The sequence below is a fragment of the Furipterus horrens genome, unplaced genomic scaffold, assembly GCF_987537825.1.
Source record: "Furipterus horrens unplaced genomic scaffold, mFurHor1.1.pri manual_scaffold_1, whole genome shotgun sequence".
Lineage (NCBI taxonomy): Eukaryota > Metazoa > Chordata > Mammalia > Chiroptera > Furipteridae > Furipterus > Furipterus horrens.
The window spans coordinates 83616221-83636582 of NW_028327171.1; the positions used below are offsets into that span (position 1 = coordinate 83616221).

Consider the following 20362-nt stretch of genomic DNA (forward strand, 5'->3'; position numbering starts at 1 on the left):
TCTAAGATTAAAGAAATTTAAAAAGAGAACAAAGGGCAAGCTGGCTGATAGCATGAGTAAGTCACAGTAATAGCGGTATTCATGGTAGTAGTAATGACTAACATTTCATGTAATAATAACAGTGTGCCAGGCACTCTTCTAAACATTCATGTGTTGTTTTGTTTTGTTTTTTTAATTCTCACAACAACTCTCTGAAGGTTACATCATTGGCCCCAGTTTACAGATGCAAAAAATTGAGGGAAGGATGGGTTATGTAGCTTGTGATCATATGTCTTACAAGTAGTGGAGCCAGGATTCAAATTTTAACAAATTTAAGCTCTTAACATTATGCTAGACAGTGGCAAGAAGGAAAAACAAAATTCAGTTAGGAATTCAAAGCACTGCATTATGAGAAGGAGTATTTGTTACATAATTATATAAATATATGCCTAGAGCAGTGCCTGGCTTACAGTGAATATTCAACAAATGTTGGAGGAACAACAAAGGCTCTAACGCACCACTGGATTATACATTAAAGCAAAATTAATGCCACATCAAGTAAATTATCAAGTAAATCAACAAACAGTTATGTTCAGTCTACTATGTTAACGAGAAAAGGATGAAATACATTTTATTTTGGTTTACATATGGTTAAAAAATTTAAAAACTTTCACAAAGGTATGAATTGTTTCTTAGAGAGGAAATAACCACTTAAAATCAGTAATTTCTTCAGAGTTCTCTAAAGCTGAAGTTTCAGCCATTACTTAGAATTCTAGTATATAATACAGAGGAAATCTGTACAAATAAAAATCCGTAATTCAGCTAGACAATTTCTAAAATTTCCTGAAGCAGCCTAAAGGCAGAGTGTGGCACTGGAATTAGAATTGTCATTTTTGTCACTTTGAGAAAAATAAATTATTCCCATTCCACATTTTCTCAATAAGGTAATGTAAATCTCTTCTATTGATAGGATTCCAAAAATATCAATTCAAATGTATAAATTTCCTAAAGTGCTGCCCTCTTAAGGTAAAAGAATTAAATGAAAACAATCACTTGGGATCATATACAATAGAAAAGCAGTGATCAAACTTGAAAGGTTTCTTAACAAGGGTACTATAAATTCAAATGAACAAAAAGATAACTAGTAATCACACAAGGAATAAATATTCTGCGCTTTTGCTATATGGTTACCAAACGTGTTGGACAGGAAAAGTGAGGGAAAGAGATTTCAAGTCTGCTGCTGAGAAACACTTCAGGCCTGCAGAGGCAAAGACTGGGGTTTATCTATTTATTCTATTCTGGCCAAAATCTACAAGACAGCCTGTCAGAATCTGAAGTATTATCTGTAACCATGACAAAAAAAATTTAAAGAATCTTTAATGAATAAATATATTTTTAAATGATTAAATGTGTAAATAAACTAAAAACACCATTTAATGAGATGAAATACTTTTACCAAATAAGCTAAGAACTAGAATTTTTCCATTTTTCAGTGCAAAACCCTTGGGTTCTTTTTGAAGTAACTTCACCAAATTCCTTTCTATTCCAGACAACAAAGTTAGTATTCTGGGGTAAAATGCCTAATCCTCAACATACTTTTTAAATCATTAAAATGTACATGCACATCTCTGTTGATACAGCCACTGCTGATTCTTGGATGATGCCCCCAAGGAAATACACGTGTCTCCAGCAGTACAATCATGAGCAAGAAAGCAGAAAATGCTCCACTTTAAATAGTAAAAGGCACTTCTCACAAACTAAACAATTAAAAGTAACGTTATCTTCTGAGCAAGGTGTTCAAAGGTTCAGTTATCAGAACTTCAATATTACAAATATGCTTGTAAAAGTAGTAAAAGAGCTGAAAATAAAGTAAATTTAAATAATTCATAAAAAGGTCACATTCCTATCAAGAGATAGGAAATCTATAGCACTGAGCTCTCAAATAGAATTTTCCTTCTACTTTTGAACAAGCAATACCTAACATTGAAAAGAAAAACACACGTCTGATGGGGTGTGATTGTGTAAGTTACGGTTTTTAAGTCTTCTTTGATTTTGGCAGCTTCTTGCTGACCTTACAAGCTAAAGGCTGACAGAGGTATGCAGGACTTTCAGACAGGTACTAAAATACAAAAGTACAGGCCTTGTCCACTTACCCTAGTACGTATAAAAAGTAAATAATTGTCTCTTTTGCTCAGAAGGTTCAGAGAGAGCATATCCTAAAGTTTGGGGTTATAGAAAAGCAGAAATGCTTCTCTTCCTGGCTCTGTGACACTGAAACTATATATATGTTAGTATAATACTGTAAGTTACTGTCTATCTATAAAGGGCATTTTCAAAACCTAAATAAAACAGTTCTCGGCGCTTCTTCCAGCAGCGCAACTTCCTTTCAGCCTGATTCTCTGACTTATCTCACAGCATGGCCCCCAAACGCCAGGCTTTACTCCCACCCCAGGCGAAGAAACTGAGACCTCCTCCTGCCCCCAAGCCTGAGAAGAAATCAACCTCCCAGGACTTGCGAAAGGAAGAAAAAGAACAGCAAGAAGCAATTGAACATATTGATGAGGTACAAAATGAAATTGACAGACTTAATGAACAAGCCAGTGAGGAGATTTTGAAAGCAGAACTGAAATATAACAAACTCCGCCAACCATTTTTTCAGGAGAGGTCAGAATTGATCGCCAAAATCCCAAATTTTGGGGTACCAACATTTGTCAACCATCCACAAGTGTCTGCCCTGCTTGGGGAAGAGGATGACGAGGCACTACATTATTTGACAAGAGCTGAAGTGACAGAATTTGAAGATATTAAATCAGGTTACAGAATAGATTTTTATTTTGATGAAAATCCTTACTTCGAAAATAAAGTTCTCTCCAAAGAATTTCATCTGAATGAGAGTGGTGATCCATCTTCCAAGTCCACTGAAATCAAATGGAAATCTGGAAAGGATTTGATGAAACATTCAAGTCAAACGCAGAATAAAGCCAGCAGGAAGAGGCAGCATGAGGAACCAGAGAGCTTTTTTACCTGGTTTACTGACCATTCTGATGCAGGTACAGATGAGTTAGGAGAAGTTATCAAAGATGATATTTGGCCAAATCCATTACAGTACTACTTGGTCCCTGATATGGATGATGATGAGGGGGAAGGAGAAGATGATGATGATGATGATGAAGAAGAAGGGTTGGAAGATACTGATGAAGAAGGGAATGAGGATGAAGGTGAAGAAGATGATGATGATGATGAGGGTGAGGAAGGAGAGGAAGATGAAGAAGATGACTAATAGAACACTGATGGATTCCAACCTTCTTTTTTAATTTTCTCCAGTCCCTGGGAGCAAGTTGCAGTCTTTTCCTTTTTTTTTTTGTTTTCCTCCTCCTGTGCTCAGTCTCCCTGTTTTTGAGGTCTCTTTTCTCTCGTTTATATCATGGTTCTCACCTTATTTGGGGGGTGATGTACCTTGAGCAGAATACAGTGGGAAAAGAATCTTGGCCCTTTTCTGTTCCAAATTCATTTTTATCCCTTCCTATCTTGACAAAAACTATGGAATCAACACCACCGTGCTCTGTGGGAAAAACAAAAAACAAAAAACCTGCTTCCTTAGCTCTGCTGGAAGCTGGAGGGTGCTAGGCCTCTGTGTAGTAGTGCGTAGAATTCTAGCTTTTTTCCTCCTTTCTCTGTATATTGGGCGCAGAGATCACACTGTGTCTCTATGTGAATATGGACAGTTAGCATTTACCAACATGTATCTGTCTACTTTCTCTTGTTTAAAAAAAGAAAAAAAACTTTTAAAAAAGGGGGTAGTTATAGAAGGTCAGCAAAGGGTGGATTTGAGATGTTTGGGTGGGTTAAGTGGGCATTTTGACAACACGGCTTCTCCTTCGGCATGTTTAATTGTGAGGTTTCACGGACATCCTTGCAACTGAAGATGACACTTTTAAAATAAAACTCGCCTGATGATGACTTGAGCCCTGCCACTCAATGGGAGAATCAGCAGAACCTGTAGGCTCTTATTCAGAATTGACATTCTCTATTGTAATTTTGTTCTTGTTTATTTTTAAAATTTCTTTTTGTTTCACTGGAAAGGAAAGATGATGCTCAATTTTAAAAAGTGCACAAGTTGCTTTGTTACAATAAAACTAAATGTGTACCCAAAGAAAAAAAAAAAACCTAAATAAAACATAACAGAATTTCTCCTCAACTGATCTCCTGTGGCAAAATCACCTAACCTAAGCATTGTTGCTTTAGAACTGTAACAAGGCAAACATTATGAGTAAACTTACATGAAATAAGTTAATGTTTATATTCAAGCTAGCAACTGAATTAGATTTTTCTTCCTCAATCAAATGTTGAGTAAATTCTAGCATACGGAAACAACTGCACAGTGAAAGTTGGGGAAGGAGGGGAGAGAGGAAGGGAGTTAGGACAGGGATGAATTTTCAAGCACTACCAAAATAAATACGCATTTCTAAATGCTTCTAGGATTGAGAAATTCAATTTGAAATTTTATAATTATTTATGAATAAGTAACTAGATTATATATTTTGTGTTCCTAAAACTTAAAAAGTTAGAGAAAAGCTTGCCACTAGGAAAAAATAACTATGTATTACACTTTTTAAAAATATTGTTTCCCCTACCATGTTCTAAAAATGTCTTTTCCCTGTAACTTCAAAATTTATGAAAACTTTAATTGTATACACTCCAAATAGGAGATGAAAACAAGACTTAGTTCAATTACTAAATTTTTTTCACATTTGTATTTCTGCACTAAACCCCATATCTCTATTCCTCCCCACCTTGCTGCCAGCCCCTGGCAACCACTGATTTATTTCTGCCTCTACACATCTATTCTGGACATTCTATATAGGTAATCATATATACGTGGTCTCTGTGTCTGGTTTTTTCACTTATAATGTTTTCAAGCCCTGACCAATGTGGCTTAGTTGGATGGGCATAGTCCTGGCAAACCAAAAGATCACCAGTTTGATTCTGAGTCAGGCCACATGCCTAGGTTGCGGGTTTGGTCCCCAGTTGGGTGCATATTAGAGGCAACTGGCGAACCAATGTTTCTCTCTTGAACCAATATTTCTCTCCCTCCCTTCCTCTTTAAATAAATAAATAAATAATAAATATTTTTTAAAAAAGACTGTTTTCTAGGTCTACTGATGTTGAAGCGTCTATTAGTACATACTTTTTATTGCCAAATCATAGTCCATTGTTTGTATATACTATATTTTATTTATATTTTTATCAGTTAATAAATATTTGAGTTGCTTCAACTATGGCCTTTATGAGTGTCTCTCAATTTTGAACATAAATATCAACAGTTCAATTGGTTAGGTGTATATAAATATGTATTATGTTTATTAATTATTTAGTTTTCCTAAGAAGCGCTGGAAGAATTTTAAAAGTCTATTAAAACTTCATACCCATTATAAAAAAAGAAAATGAGTGTTGGATGTGAAAAAACTGGAACCCTGTTCACTGTTGGTGGGAATGTAAAATGGTGTAGCTGCTATGGAAAACAATGTAGCTATTCTTCAGAAAATTAAAAAATCAAATTACCATATAATCCAGCAATTCAACTTCTGGGTATGTACCTAAAAGAAGTTAAAGCAGAAGCTCAAACAAATATTTGTACACTCATGTTCATAGCAGCATTATTCCGAATAACCAAAGGTGGAAGTCACTTAAACATCCTTCAACGGATAAACAAAATGGGTCATATACACACACAATGGAATGTTATTCACCTTAGAAAGGAAGGAATTTCTGACATATGCTTTAACAGGGATGAATCTTGAGGAAATTATACGGACTAAAAGCAGTCACGAAATGATAAATAATGTACAATTCCACTTATATGAGGTACGTAAAAACGTCAAATTCAGATACAGAAAGTAGAATAGTGGTTGTCAGGGACTGGAGGCAGGAGAGGGGAAGGAGGAGTTAGTAGTATTTAATGGGTACAGAGTTTCAGTTTTACAAAATAAGAAGAGTTCTGAACACTGGCTGCACCACAATGGGAATATACTTTAGACTATTGTGCTGTACACTTATAATGATTAACACAACAAGTTTTATATATCCTTTACATTAAAAAAAAACAACTATATTCAGTGTTTCATAAACTTTTATTAATTCAGGTTTTAAAGTCAGATCTAAGATTCATTATTGGCCCAAATCAATAGCCATATGATCTTAAGCAAGTAATATAAATAGAAACACAATGCCTACCTTATGTGGCTAGCTGACGCTTAAATAAATCTCTGAACACAAACCACAAGTGCAATACTTGACACAATTCTTCAATAAGCCGAAGCAATGAAAACTACCTCTTACTATTACTGGACAATAGCTAACTTTTAAAAAATAACTCTTAAAAAATTTTTATTTATTTATTTTTATAGAGAGGGGAAGGGAGGGAGAAAAAGAGGAGAAAAGCATCAATGTGTGGTTGCCTCTCGCACACCTCCAACTGGGGACCTGGCCGGCAACCCAGGCATATGCCCTGACTGGGAATCAAACCAGCAACCCTTTGGTTCGCAGGCCAGCACTCAATCCTGAGCCACACCAGCCAGGCCAAAATGACCCTTTTCTTATTGTAACATAATCGTTTTAGGGAATTTGACCAGAGCATTAAATAATTTAAAAACCTGCCACAATTTCACTACCATGAGATAACCACTGTTCACAGTCAGTGAATAACTTCAATACTTCATATATATATATATATATATGTGTGTGTGTGCGTGTGTGTGTATATATATATACACACACACGCACACACATATGTGTAAATGTGAGTGTATATGTGCACAGAGATAGATATAAAACACAACTGGATTATACTAAATATGTAATTTTATACCCTGCAAGATTCACTTATTTATATTGTTCAAATATATTAAGAACATTTCTCTGAGTCACTCAATACTCTAAAAAATCATATTTTTAATGGTTAACTAATTGATTTGGCTATTCCTCTACTGCTTGGTATTTAGATACTTTCTAAATTTTCCTGGCATTAATCTTCCCCACTTATCCTTACCACAAATTCCCTAAAAAAAACCCTCAATATTCAATATACTTCCATGTTAAAAATTAAGTAACGCAGGCATAAAATATTTAGAATATGGTGGTATCCACTAGAAAAAAAGCAAAATTGTGTTCTAAAAAAGAAAAAATAATAATAAAACAAAACAAAAATTGTGGAAGGTGGTTACTTCTGAAAAATGAGATGGCAATGAGACTTACTTCTCACACAGCATCAGTCAGTACAACAAAGGGGGAAGGAGCATAAAATGGAGTGACAAGAGCCTCTTCAACAGATGATGCTGGGAGAACTGGACAGGGACGTGCAAGAAAAAAAGAAACTATACCACCCTACACCAGAATAAATTCAAGATGGATCAAAGACTTAACTGTAAGCTGTGACACCATAAATGTCCAAGAGGAAAACATAGGCAGGAAATTTTCAGATATCCCATGTAGCAATATTTTTGCCGATCTATCTCCTAAGGCAAGGGAAATAAAGGGAAGAATAAACCAATGGGACTACATCAAACTAAAGAGTTTCTGCTCAGCAAAAGAAAACATCAGCAAGATAAAAAGGGAACCAACCGTATTGGAAAACATATTTGCCAATGATACCTCAGAAAAGGGATTGATCTCCAAAATATATAAAGAACTTACATGACTCAACACCAAGAAGACAGACAACCCAATTAAAAAATGGGCAAAGGATCCAAACAAACACTCTCCAAAGAGAACATACAGAGAGCCCATAGGCATATGAAAGAGTGCTCAACATCACTAGCCATCAGGGAGATGCAAATAAAAACCACAATGAGATACCACTTTACACCAGTCAAAATGGCCATCATCACCATATCAACAAACAACAAGTGCTGGCAAGGATGCGGAGAAAAGGGAACCCTGGTGCACTGTTGGTGGGAATGCAGACTGGTGCAGCCACTGTGGAAAACAGTAATGGAATTACGTCAAAAAACTAAAAATGGAACTGCCTTTTGATCCAGCAATTCCATTACTAGGATTATACCCGAAGAATCCCGAAACACCAATTCAAAAGAACCTATGCACCCCTATATTCATAGCAGCACTGTTTACAATAGCTAAGTGCTGGAAACAACCTAAGTGCCTGGCTTCAGATGAGTGGATCAAAAAACTGTGGTACATTTACACAATGGAGTACTACGCAGTGGAAAGAAAGAAGGAATTCCTACCATTTGTGAAAACATGGATGGAACTAGAGAGAATTATACTTAGCAAAATAAGCCAGGCAACGAAAGACAAATACCTTATGTTATCACCTAATACAGGGAACTAATGAACAACACAAACAAATGAGCAAAACTGAACCAGAGGCATGTAAACAAGGAGCAGACTAACAAGAGACATGGCAGGAGGGGGGAAGGGGAGAAGGGATGTAAGAAGGGGAAGGGTCTAGTCAAAGAACATATATAAATGACCAATGGATATGGACAACGGGTTGGGGATTGACTGTGGGAGAAGGGGTGGACAGGGCAGTAGGGAGCAATGGGGGAAAAAGTGGGACACCTGTTTTAGAAAAACAATAAATAAATCAAAAATTTTTTTAAGTTACAGATTTAAGAGCAACAAGGATAATAAATCAATTAGAAGAGCAAAAAAATAAATCTTTAAGACAAAATAAGTACTCAATATGTTTTTTGAATGAAATAATAAAATAGCCCTAGAATTAAGCAATCAGCAACAATTCACAGCAATGTATGGTCTATATGACTACCCATAGCCTATTCAACTTCAGAACAGCACTCACACCTGAGAATATTGAGATAAATTTCTAAAATACTTAAGACAGGGTTTTTTCTGGATTGGAAAAAAAATTTTAATTCAAGTCTATCAAATAAGCTAAGTCAAACCACCAGTTTTCAAAATTGTTTAAATCCAATCTTTTTCTATAATTGTAAAAAATAACTGTAAGATTATATTAGTTCAAAAAGACCACTTAAGACCTAGAATATATGTAATCACTTAAACTTAAATGCAGAGTACAGAAAAACTATAAAGAAAACCCAACTGCCAAATTTTTAGGAGTTAATTTTGTGTCTTAAAACTGTCAGGGTTTAAGATATATTATTGTTTGATTCAAATAAAAGTACAAAAACTGAATTACTAGGGAAATGAATAAAAGCGCAAAGGCTGCCATGTAAACATCTCAAACATGTTATTTCTACTGCACAGGATATTGTTCAAACCTCTGAGTCTGCTAGCAGTATTAAACAGAGCCAAGAGATAAAATGGACTTTGAAATCTTCACTGAAAGTATTTCTAGCATTCAAAAATGTAAAGAACAGTATAGCCTGTGATTATCCTCTTTTCCTCAAATATTTCCACATGTGCTTATTCAAAAGCTCCTACACATGACCTATTCCCTTCCAAGAAGTTATCTCGCTTTCCCTTTACAGTTCAACTCCCTAAATAAGGTGGTCTCCACTCGTCTCCTCTCGCCTCATTAACTGAAACTCTCCACTGCTCTACTAAAACTGCTCTAAGAAGTCACTGGTCATCTTTTTCAGTCCTCACCTTCCTTACACACTCCCCAAAATTAGCCTCTCCTTAAAACACTCCTTCAGTTTCCAGTAATTCTCCTATACCTTTCTTTAACCCAAGCTCTGAATTCTTTCCTTCCCTGTATAAAGTATTCTTTCATTCAAACCTCCAACAAATATGTACTGAGCACCTACTACATTCTAGCCATTGTGCAAGGCACTGGAGATCCAGCAGTGAACAAAAAGTCCATGTTCTTGCCCTGACTGGTGCGACTCAGTTGGTTGGGCGTCATTCTGCATAGCAAAAGGTTGCCGGTTTGATTCCCAGTCAGAGCACATGCAGAAGGTAATCAGCTGATGTTTCTCTCACATCAGTGTTTCTCTCCCTCTCTTTCTCCCTCCCTTCCCCTCTCTCTAAAAATAAATAAATACATAAATAGTCTTAAAGTCTATCCATGCTCTTACATAGTTTACATTCTAGCTGACTATCCTATCCCAAGGTTTTAGCCCAAGTCCAATTACATAAAACCCACTGAACAGAGGTGGGAGCAGCTCTTTCTGAGGTGTAGCCCATTCATATTTGTTTAGAATGTGTAAGCACTATAAGCATAGATTAACCACAACAGGCCAGTTTGCCCATGTACATATTATACCAGGCACAAATTACTGATCATTTAAAACTCAAAAATGATCAGCTAACTAGTTGTAAGCACTAGCAAACTGTGTAAAAGCGTGGAGTTGTGGTTTCATGACTTACTTTGTGCCACTACATTTCTAATTATTTCTTAATACCCAGGTCATGAGACATCAGCACCAAAGCTTTGTCTGAACGTATTTTGCTACTATTGTTAGCACACTGGTTACAAACTACTACCACAACTTTGCTGGAGATTAACTCATACAGTAGAAATAGATGGAGTTCAATGATCATAATGTGGACTGTGTAACTTATTTTTAAATACCAATCTCAAACTATCAAAACTTCCTAACAGCAGCCCTGACTGGTGTGGCTCAGTGGGCTGAGCGCTGGCTTGAGAACCAAAGGGTTGGGAGTCCATTCCCAGTCAGGGCACATGCCTGGGTTGCGGGCCAGGTCCCCAGCTGGGGGGCGCACGAGAGGCAACCACACAGTGATGTTTCTCTCCCTCTCTTTCTCTTTACCGTCTCCTCTTTCTAAAACTAAATAAGTAAAATCTTTAAAAAAAAAATTCCTAACAACAAATAGTATGATGGCACATTCAAAAAATGAGCATGACTGTGTGAAAGCACAATTTGATCACTGAGAAACTCTGTTATCAGGATCAAATCCACAAAAGCCACTCTGGGAAAGTTCCTTTTCAAATAACGTAATCCTTTCCAGAATTTGCGTTTAACCAGGATCTTATGCCAAGTAAAGAAGGTGCTAAACCTAGTCCTTATGGATTGACAAGTCAATCAAACATGGTAACTACAGTATTTAAGCACTGCAATTGGCAAAGGAAATAGAGATCACAGAATGTTGTTCTGTAAACTACTAAAATTAACTACAAATGGAACAGATGCTTTAAATGTTCAGACTTATTTTTAATCCATAATCCATGGAGATCAAATTGCACCAATGGTGCCCCTTCCTCCTCTAAAAAATCTTAGCTTGCTTTACTATATGTGTAATGTTGCAATACATTTGCTGTAAGACTTGGCTAACAAAATAGAAGAGTATCTTCTCTACCAAGGAGAAGTTAACTTTAGAGATTGCTCTAAATCTTTTCTTCTTTCATGCTTCCCCAAAATAAAGTCCCTAACACACTGCTCTTTTCTGTACACATGAGGTGACTTTCTAGCACTTTTAATGCACAAAGAAATGCATTAGGGTTCCCTCCCCCAACCAAAGCAGCAGTTTATTTGGAAGCTGAAAATAGATGGTTGGTTTCCTTTGCCTATGTGAAAGAATAGAATGAAAACAGCATGAGTCAACACAAAACAGCACACTGTTTCTATCACAAATTTCTACTTTATTCAAAATATACTGAGAATAGAAATACCACCAATATTCCTTTTCTTGAAAACATAATTTTGGAAAATAATGGAACAACTATTGCAAATGAACTGACAACACTTGGCAACATTTGGACAATTCTTTCCAAGGGTACTTTACCAATGGAGATTGTAATTTGGCAAAGAAGTAGATGACAGATTTTTTTTTTTAAACTTGGATTCCAACCATCATTGATAATTTATCTGGTAAAGATATTCTTGTTTATTTTCATGTCAGTGATTAAATTTAAATGAAATCTACAAAATAAGGCTCGAGAATTTCTGGTATTCAATCACACACCTACATGAGATAAATACATCCTTCTATGTGTCAGTTTTAAACTTCAAAACAAAGGCTAAAAACTTTAAAGGGGAAAATAACCATTAAGGATGTTATTTTAAAAACAAGCTTCTTGGACTTCCGGCCAAGATGGAGGCTTAGACGGACACGCTAGGTCTCCCTCTACAACTATAGAGCAATACAACTACTTCAAAACAAAGGATAACTAGAAATTCCAGAAAATAAAACTACACGGAAGTCCAACATATGAAGTTATAAACCAGCGGTGCCATTTGGGCAGGTAAGAGTTAAAGTGGGCAGTGCTGTTTGCGGTGGCACCCGGAGCGGCGGGCGAGGAGTCCCGGTGGCCAAGCCCCTGGCGGTGCGCGACCCCGGCGAGGAGTTCTGGTGGCCAAGCCCCTGGCGGTGCGCGACTCCGGAGCTGGGGAGAGCGGCTGCCGAATCGCCTTGAACAGTGAGGCCCAGGGGGGCGGGAGGACGGATCCCGGTCTCCTAGCTGAATAACTGTGTGAATCCATCTTGGACCCCCGCCCCCAAAGAAAGCACCACAGGGCTGCGAAATAGGTCGCGGACAGGCAGGCGCCGGCGGTCGCTGATTTGTGACGCGTACACAGGCACTGCCCCCGACAGCCAGCCCAAGAAAACAAAACGCATCTGTCAAAATGAGGCAGGCAACTTTAGAAATACCGGTAACACAACTCACCAGGCAGCAGATAGAGAACCTGACAGATGAACAGATAAGAAACCTGTCAGAGGCTCAGTTCTGGGCCATTGTTATCAGGTGGCTTACAGAATTCACAAAAGAGCAGGAAAAAGATATGAAAGAAGCGAAAAACTTTCATAACGAAAGGAACAAAACAGTATACGAGACAGAAGGAAAGGAAATAAAATCCAGAGTTCATTTCAACAAACTGGAATATGGAGAAGGAACAAGCAGTCAACCAATGCAGCGAGAGGTAATGGGAAGCAACAACGAAAGGATCAGAAACCTCTGGGACAGCTATAAAAGGCCCAACATAAGAATCATTGGTTTGCCAGAGAATGAGGAAGATGAACTAGAACTTGAAAAATTGAGTGAAAATATAATAAAGGAGAACTTCCCAGACTTGGGAAAGGGAATAGACCTGCAGGTCCAGGAAGCAAGGAGAGTTCCCAAGAAACTGGACCCAGGGAGAACCACTCCAAGACACATTATAATCAAAATGTCAAAAATTAAAGATAAAGAGAGAATCTTAAAAGCAGCAAGAGAGAAGAAAAGAATTATGTACAAAGGGGTCCCAATTAGACTATCAGCTGACTTCTCAAGGGAAACCCTACAGGCAAGAAGAAACTGGCAAGAAATATTCAAAGTAATGAAAATCCAAAACCTACAACCACGAATACTCTATCCAGCGAAATTGTCATTCAGAATAGAAGGACAGAGAAAGTGTTTCCAGGACAAAATAAAACTGAAAGAGTTCATTAGATCCAAACCACTGTTATATGAGATGTTAAAGGGACTGGTTTAAATAAAAAACAGAAGCTAGGGAGATGAAACAAAGGCAAACTAAATAGGCAACGAGAGGGGAAGAGGAACTGTGGGTACGGGAAGCATATTGGGGGGAGGTCAACAGGGAGGGGGAATGGGGAAAGGGAGGGAGATGATATAGGAATTGGGGATCAAGGTAGGAGGGAATGGAATAGACGGAGAGAGGTTGGGAGGAACTGTATGCACAACTAATGGACATAATCTAAAAGGGGGGGACAACTGGAGGGAGGGGGGCCACCGGGTGGAGGGGAGCAGAGGGAAGGGAAATTGGCACAAATGTAATAATTTAATCAATAAAACACATTAAATCTGAAAAAAAAAAAATTAAGGGAAAAAAAGTGTATGTTGAAAAAAAAAAAAAAAAAAAAAAAAACAAGCTTCTTATTTCTCCAACATCATTGAGTAAAAACAGAAAAAAGAAATTACTGAGCTGAAAAAGTTACTAATACTATGTTAATTGCTTATATGTTCTAATTAAATTTTACTACTGTTCTCTCAGTATATAAGTAAATCAAAATAAATTATAATTCTATTTTTGTATATGATATAGACACATACAGCATAATATACTACTTGTTATATATTTACATATATTTAATATATAATGTATTGTATAAATACATTTAAATAGTAACATATATTAAGTACATATATTATCTAGATGCTATATGTAACCATAAAATATCTTACGGTATAATAACTTACCTATTTAAGTGATTTTTGGCAAGGAATATGTGAACATATTACGAAAACTGAAGAGGTATAAAGCTATAGTATGTAACACTCTGTATCACATTCCACCATATCAATCATGAAGGGTTTGTCATCTGACCACCCTAAGTCTGTCATCTCATCTCTAACAAGGCAACAACAATTAATTCACAAATTCCCTTTCTCACAGAATTGTTATGAGCTAAATGAGATGGTATACATAAGCATTATATAGTGGATGAAGTTCTATGCAAATACATAGTATTTTATTATATCTTCTTGCTGAAATTATTAAATACCACCATAGCTATCAGTTTTATATAACAAGTGCTTGTAAGAAAAGCAGACTCTAGCATTCCCACCCAGCTACGAAATGCTATGTCAGCTTAAGGATATGAAAAAATTCCTTTAACCTTCACAAGAAAAAGTAAGAAGACTTGAATCAAATGATTTATTAGTCATTATTTTCTCAGCTCAGGTCAAAAAGTTAGAGCCTTAGAAACAAATATATATTAAATATCAGGGAATACCTTTTCTCTTCATTGGCTTTTAACTTACTGCTCTTACATTTCCAGTAGAAATTGGTTCTTATGAGCCTAACACAAGTCACTTCAAACACTGCTCTATTTTTAAACTGTATAATCCTATTCTACTCTGCTAGAGAATCTAATTTCCAAAAACACCAATATTTAGATATCTTCAGAAGATAGTAACATATTATTCTTTGGGCTAAAACAATGAAAAAAGAAGTGGTGCCCAAGCAAGGCAGAGTAATGCACAATTCTGGCTTTAAATCTGTTTGAAAATTTTTTCTAAAACACTAATTATCAGCTTGAATATAACCAGTACTTAGTTAATGTTTGTTGAATGAAGTATGAATGAATCCTTTGTTACACTTTATTTTGCTTTCTGATAGATGAGGGGTGGGGGGAGACAGCAGTGCCTTGGGTTTATACCAAGTAGAATCCACATTTCAACATAAGCAGCAGAAATGATTTGCCAAGCATAGTTTATCAATTCTGTTCAAAAGATACCTTACTCATAAGTTGGCTGTGCATTGCAGTACACTTAACTGGGTGTTCCAGAATTACCTGAATTGCGGCACCAAGATAGGGAAAGCACCCTGCTGTAAGTACAGATAAATGTTAATATACTAAATTCTAGAAGTGAATTGTTATTTAGGAATTACCTCTAAAAATAGTAAAAGCTGAATTACAATAAAAACATTAATGTAAATAGTATTAATAAGTCTTCTTAATTTCTAATCTTTTCCCTCTGTTTATAGTCTACAAAATCAGCTGGCACTTAAAAGCCCCTATTTCAGGATAATAAGATTCATCTTCTCTTCATTTTTTGTAAGGTAGTATCTAGTCTCCCCCGGAATCCAAGCTGTCAATATTCTTAAACGACAGGTTCCATTCTCCTTCATATTAAATGCATTGATTTATTATGTCATGTCTGAAACTGTAGTTACCTACTCCTTAAGAGACATTTTAAATCTCTATTTCAATACTTGTGCAACTGGACGCACTGAGAGTACTATTCACAAAGTGCACAAAACTTTGAAAAAGACCCTATTATTCTCAAAACAATTCCTATTCACATCTTAAATTAAAAACAGAAACTTCTTTATGGAACTGACACTTATACAATTTTAAGAAAAGTTTAGCAATAAATTAAAATGACTTTAAAGTCAATGTTGTACAAAAATTTTAAACTAAGCAAAGCAAACTCTGAATATCAACAGTTATACAATTAATGTCTATACCAAAAAAAAAAAAATTTTTTTAAATGATGACTTTAAATCTTTAGGCACTATTTCAGGAAGAAAGCCTTGGAAAATAAGACCTAATGTTCAAATCCAAGGCTGGTTTCTTCAATACCAAGGAGAACAATTACCAATCTCTGCATTGTAATTAATAATTTAACATTTCTTTGATTCAGAAAAAGTTTTACATGGATATTTCCACATAACTATATGGCTGCAGTATCAGAAAGTTTTGAGAGCTGAGGCAGTTTCTGATAACCTTGGCTTGCCATAAAAAGTGAACACTATACCAGCAATTATAGAGCTCACAAAAATATGGGGGTCTGAAATTTTATATGAAATCACAGCTTGGTATGTTATTGCACATGATTTTACAGAAGTCTGTACTCATTCATGTATACATTCAGACAATAAATATTCACTGAGTCACCTGCTATCAGCTACTGCCCTGAGGAGTTCACTATCTAAAGAGCAATCAATGATGAACAATGTAACCCAATAAATCATAGTATATGTTAAATGATACAATATAACATATAATTTATAATAGAGAGATAAATTCCTCTGACAAACTCATTCTGAAATGTACATTATCTTGAACCTTGCTAAGTAGAATGTGGTCCATGAACCAGCAAAACTGCCAAACCCTGGAGCTAGTCCGTCAGAAATACAGAATCTTGGGTCCCAAGCAAATCTACTAAACCAGAATCTTCATTTTAGCAATATCCCTAGGTGCTTCCCCGATACACATTTAAATTTGGGGAGGCACTGATCTCGAACATGACTGAAAACCAGTAAATAAGTGAAAGTGACATCTCATACTTTTAAGATCTTCAGGCCCCATCCTGAGCCTTTTTACAAATGGATACACAATTTCAACAAACTTAGCTGCCTAGATTCACAGATCAGGAACAAAATGGGTGATACCACTGATGACAAAGAAAGAAAATAGAAAAAATTAATAAAAAGCATTCTCAAAATGAAATCGCTGTATGAGGCCACTTAACATAGCAACCATCTACCCTATTGGTCCTAAAGGTCTCACTATATCACAGAAGTGTAACAGTAATTGATTTTCTGAAATGTGATTCCTCTAACTAAATCCCAAATTCCTTGAGGACAGAGAGCTAGTTTTATTCCTATAGACTTACATTTGTAAACTGGATGACCCTAAGTCATTAAAATGAGTTTAGGTTAGGCAATGAGATAATTTAACACATTTCAGAAAAATTTCAAGCTGAAAAAGAGCGTGATAGTATTTTTTTTCTTTGGAAAGAGTAAAACCTCATTCTGTAACAACTCATTCAAGCACTCTAAAAACTGGCTTTACTGAACCAGTCAGTGGCTCCAAATCCTAATGTCTCTTCTGACTCCACTAAGATTCACTTCTAGGGGACAGATGAGTGGGGTCAGTAGAGAAAAAGGAGAAAGATTAGAAGAGAATGGTGGGAGAGTGGAAATCACAGAAAACTTGGGGTTCCTCCGCTCATGACAATAAAAAGAGCAAAAACGGAAAGCCACATCAAAGATACAGCAATCCTAGAAGAGACCAAATGGTAACTCTGACAACTATTCACTCCATGTTCCTTGCCCCTGTGAACCAGACACATGCTCACACTAACAGTAACTCCTCAAAGACACCTTAACTCTAGAAACATTTCCCTCCTGGCCTTCAATTAGCTAGCTGGTAAGAGCCAGTTTACCAAACAATCCATTCCTCCAAAACAGCTAAGTTCATGAAGTTCTAGTCATTACTCTCCAAATAAATCCATTTTCTTGCCTAGTCTATGCTCGTGCTATCACTCCATTCACAGGCCGTTCCAATCTGTTAATCTGACTGAACTATCCGATGTCAGTCACTAGCCGTGTGTGACTATTTAACATTTAAAATGTGGCTAGACCAAACTGAGATGCAGAGTAAATGTAAAATACACATTGGATTTTGAAGACTTGGTACAAAAAAGATGTAAAATTATGTTTTTTTTAAACAATTACATGTTAAAACAATATTTGGATATGTTTAAATAGACAATTAACATTAATTTCACCTGTTTCTTTTTAGTTTTTAATATGGTTATCAGAAAATTTTAATTACATATGTGGCTCACGGTATACTTTATACTGAACAGCACTGATCTAAATCCTATTCGTTCTTCAAGGCCTAATTCAAACACCTCTGCTTCCACGAAGCTTTTCCCCCATGACTCCAAATAGACGTGGTTTCTGCCCCTGATCTCTCATAACTTTTACTCACACTCCCAAAGACCTGGGTCAATTTCTCCTTGTCACTGAGTGTACCTGTCAGAGCTCCTCAACTCCAACATAAGCAAACTACATCTAGGTCATCATAAACTTTCCTCCTACTCCTTGCAGCGTACGTGCGCTGAGGAAATGCTAGCTGTATGCTAATTGAGAGCTGAATTTCTCAAGTACTATATTATCTACCCCTTTCAAAGATATCCATTTTCCTCAGAGATTAAAGTCCATGTGTACAAATATCCTCATTCTTACGCAGAATGCCAGTGAGCTGTAAGCACATAATATGATGAACAAGGAAATCTAAAAGTATCCAACACATATGGTCAACACACTTACACCGATTGTAAAAATTCAACAAGGCTCCATTTTTTCTTACGACGTCCCTAAAAATGTACTGCAAACAACAACTATTTCAAAAGTAGAAGCCTTCCTCCCAAAGATTAAGAACACCAGCTGACTTAAGTCTACCAAAATTATATATACATGTCAACTATGTCTGAGGGATCCACCCTGGGCGTGTGTCTCCACGTTTGAACCCGCAGGCAAAGGTCGCGATGGCAATTTCAAGGGGTCTTTTCTTCAGATGGTATTCTAGTGCCTCGGACCTGCACCCGCGAAACTTCTAAGCAGCCTACTCGGACACCCACGGCCAGGGGCTCCGGCCAAACCCACCCCCGAACCCCACCTCTGCAGCACACTTTGGAAACCGGTGGATGAGGCGGGAGACCGAAACGCTGCCCAGCACCTGGACGACAGACACCCCTCTCCCTCCAAGTCCGGCCACCGCCCCTTGGGCATTAGGCGGGATGGGGCGACCGGCAAGCAGAGGGGGCGGGGCAGGGCGCGGGACTCGGCGAGGGCCGGCCGCCCGTTTCACGCCGGCGCCTACCGGCGCCGCAGAGACGGGCAGGGTGGTGAGAAGGAGGAATGGAGAGGCAGTGAGACTCAGCCACGGGCCCTCACTCACCAGCGGTCGCCGCTAGACTGTGGCACTGGCGGGACCTCTTCGCCTTCCGCCATTGCTGTTGACGTCCACGTCACTTTGCCGAAAAGTGGACCCGGCGCCGAGACCGACTCGGAGACCCACTGTCGCAAAAGGCCCTCGGAAGCCTGGGACGGAGACTCATGAGAGGGAATGAAAGAGGGAGGAGGCAAGGGACGGGAGGACAGCGACGTCAAGGCGTCCAGCGGGCCAAAGGCAGCTTTGGGGGTGGAGATGTGGATGAGTCGCTTCCCCTCCGAAACCACAAGCCCCAGGATGCCGCGGGCCCGGCTGGGCGGAGCGCGCGGGGCGGAGTGATGACGGGCGTCCCAGTAGGAAGCCGCGGGAGCGTCGCTTCGGAGCGTCTTCCTGCATTCTTGGCGTGGGACTTAAGTCTGAGTTGCGAGTACTGACGAACGGAAGGAGGAGGGGAGGGGGAAGTACGCCTGGAAGGTGGTGGTAGGAGGTTAGCCACAGTTCAGTCGTTTCCTTCTGTAAAAACTGGGTTTGAGGAAAGTGGGGCGTAGAAAATGACAAGCCCAGCCCTATTTGCGGGGTGCAGTTAACAGAGCAAACGGAGGCCACATACTTCATGTCTGAATACTTGAAAGCTGTTTTATAAAAAAAGTTAAACAGTAAAGGAAATAGGGTCTAGTCTTCCATCTTTATGAATCTCTATAGCTTCCTAACAGCCTGGAAGGTCAAGTCCAAGTTTAGGATTCCAAAACTCCTGGAACTGCAGTCAGGGAGAGCGGCTCACGTTTCTTCTCTTCCCACCCAGCTGCCCCTTCCGTCCGTACAGATGGCCGCCTTTGCCTCCACATCCAAGCTCGGTCACACCAGCACCACGAAAGCACTGGCCTTCGTCTGCACTTGACCATTCCTGGGCCTGGTGCAGGCACGGCTCAGGAGGGTGGACCTAAGGAAACGCTTCCTCCGCCCAGAATGATTTTGCAAGCCCTGGAACCAAGTAGAGCAACATGTAGCAATATGAATAAATCTGAAAAGAATTATGTTAAATGAATTGTGGAGCTATGGTCATATGTCATTTATATTTGGCGTTAAAAACAAGACAATATATTGTTTATGAATATATCCATATGTGCTTTTATAAAAGTCCAGGGGAATGATATATACAAAAATCAGAATGACAGTTCTCAAAAACAAACAGCCAGACATTAGTTCAAGCAGTAAAGAGAGATTTTATTTAGAAACTTCTGACAGTAGGGGAAGGAGTTGAGCTCCATTCTGATTTGTGCAGAGGTGACTC

The 20362-nt window shown here is 37.9% G+C and overlaps 2 protein-coding genes and 1 long non-coding RNA gene across 5 annotated transcripts in view; 2 read left to right on the forward strand and 1 right to left on the reverse strand.

Moving 5' to 3' along the window:
• TBC1D23 (TBC1 domain family member 23) overlaps positions 1-19344 on the reverse strand; it is a 61776-nt gene extending 42432 nt beyond the window's left edge. The window contains exon 1 of one of the 2 annotated variants that reach the window (XM_090276092.1): positions 19078-19344. In XM_090276092.1, coding sequence (XP_090132218.1) covers positions 19078-19130 — 53 coding nt within the window. In that variant the 5' untranslated portion in view covers positions 19131-19344. The remainder of the gene's footprint in view (positions 1-19077) is intronic. The other variant, XM_090276091.1, reaches the window with a different exon arrangement.
• LOC150021392 (protein SET-like) lies at positions 2396-3259 on the forward strand. The gene has a single exon (XM_090258162.1). It carries the CDS (start codon positions 2396-2398, stop codon positions 3257-3259), a length of 864 nt encoding a protein of 287 aa, XP_090114288.1.
• LOC150021393 (uncharacterized) lies at positions 19058-20116 on the forward strand. Of its 2 annotated transcripts, none has more exons than XR_016510994.1 (2): positions 19058-19532; positions 19874-20116. It is a non-coding gene; the product is annotated as an uncharacterized LOC150021393 (long non-coding RNA). The 2 variants fall into 2 exon arrangements; XR_016511000.1 differs by having other exon boundaries at positions 19058-19498.
• Positions 20117-20362: the final 246 nt, after the last annotated feature.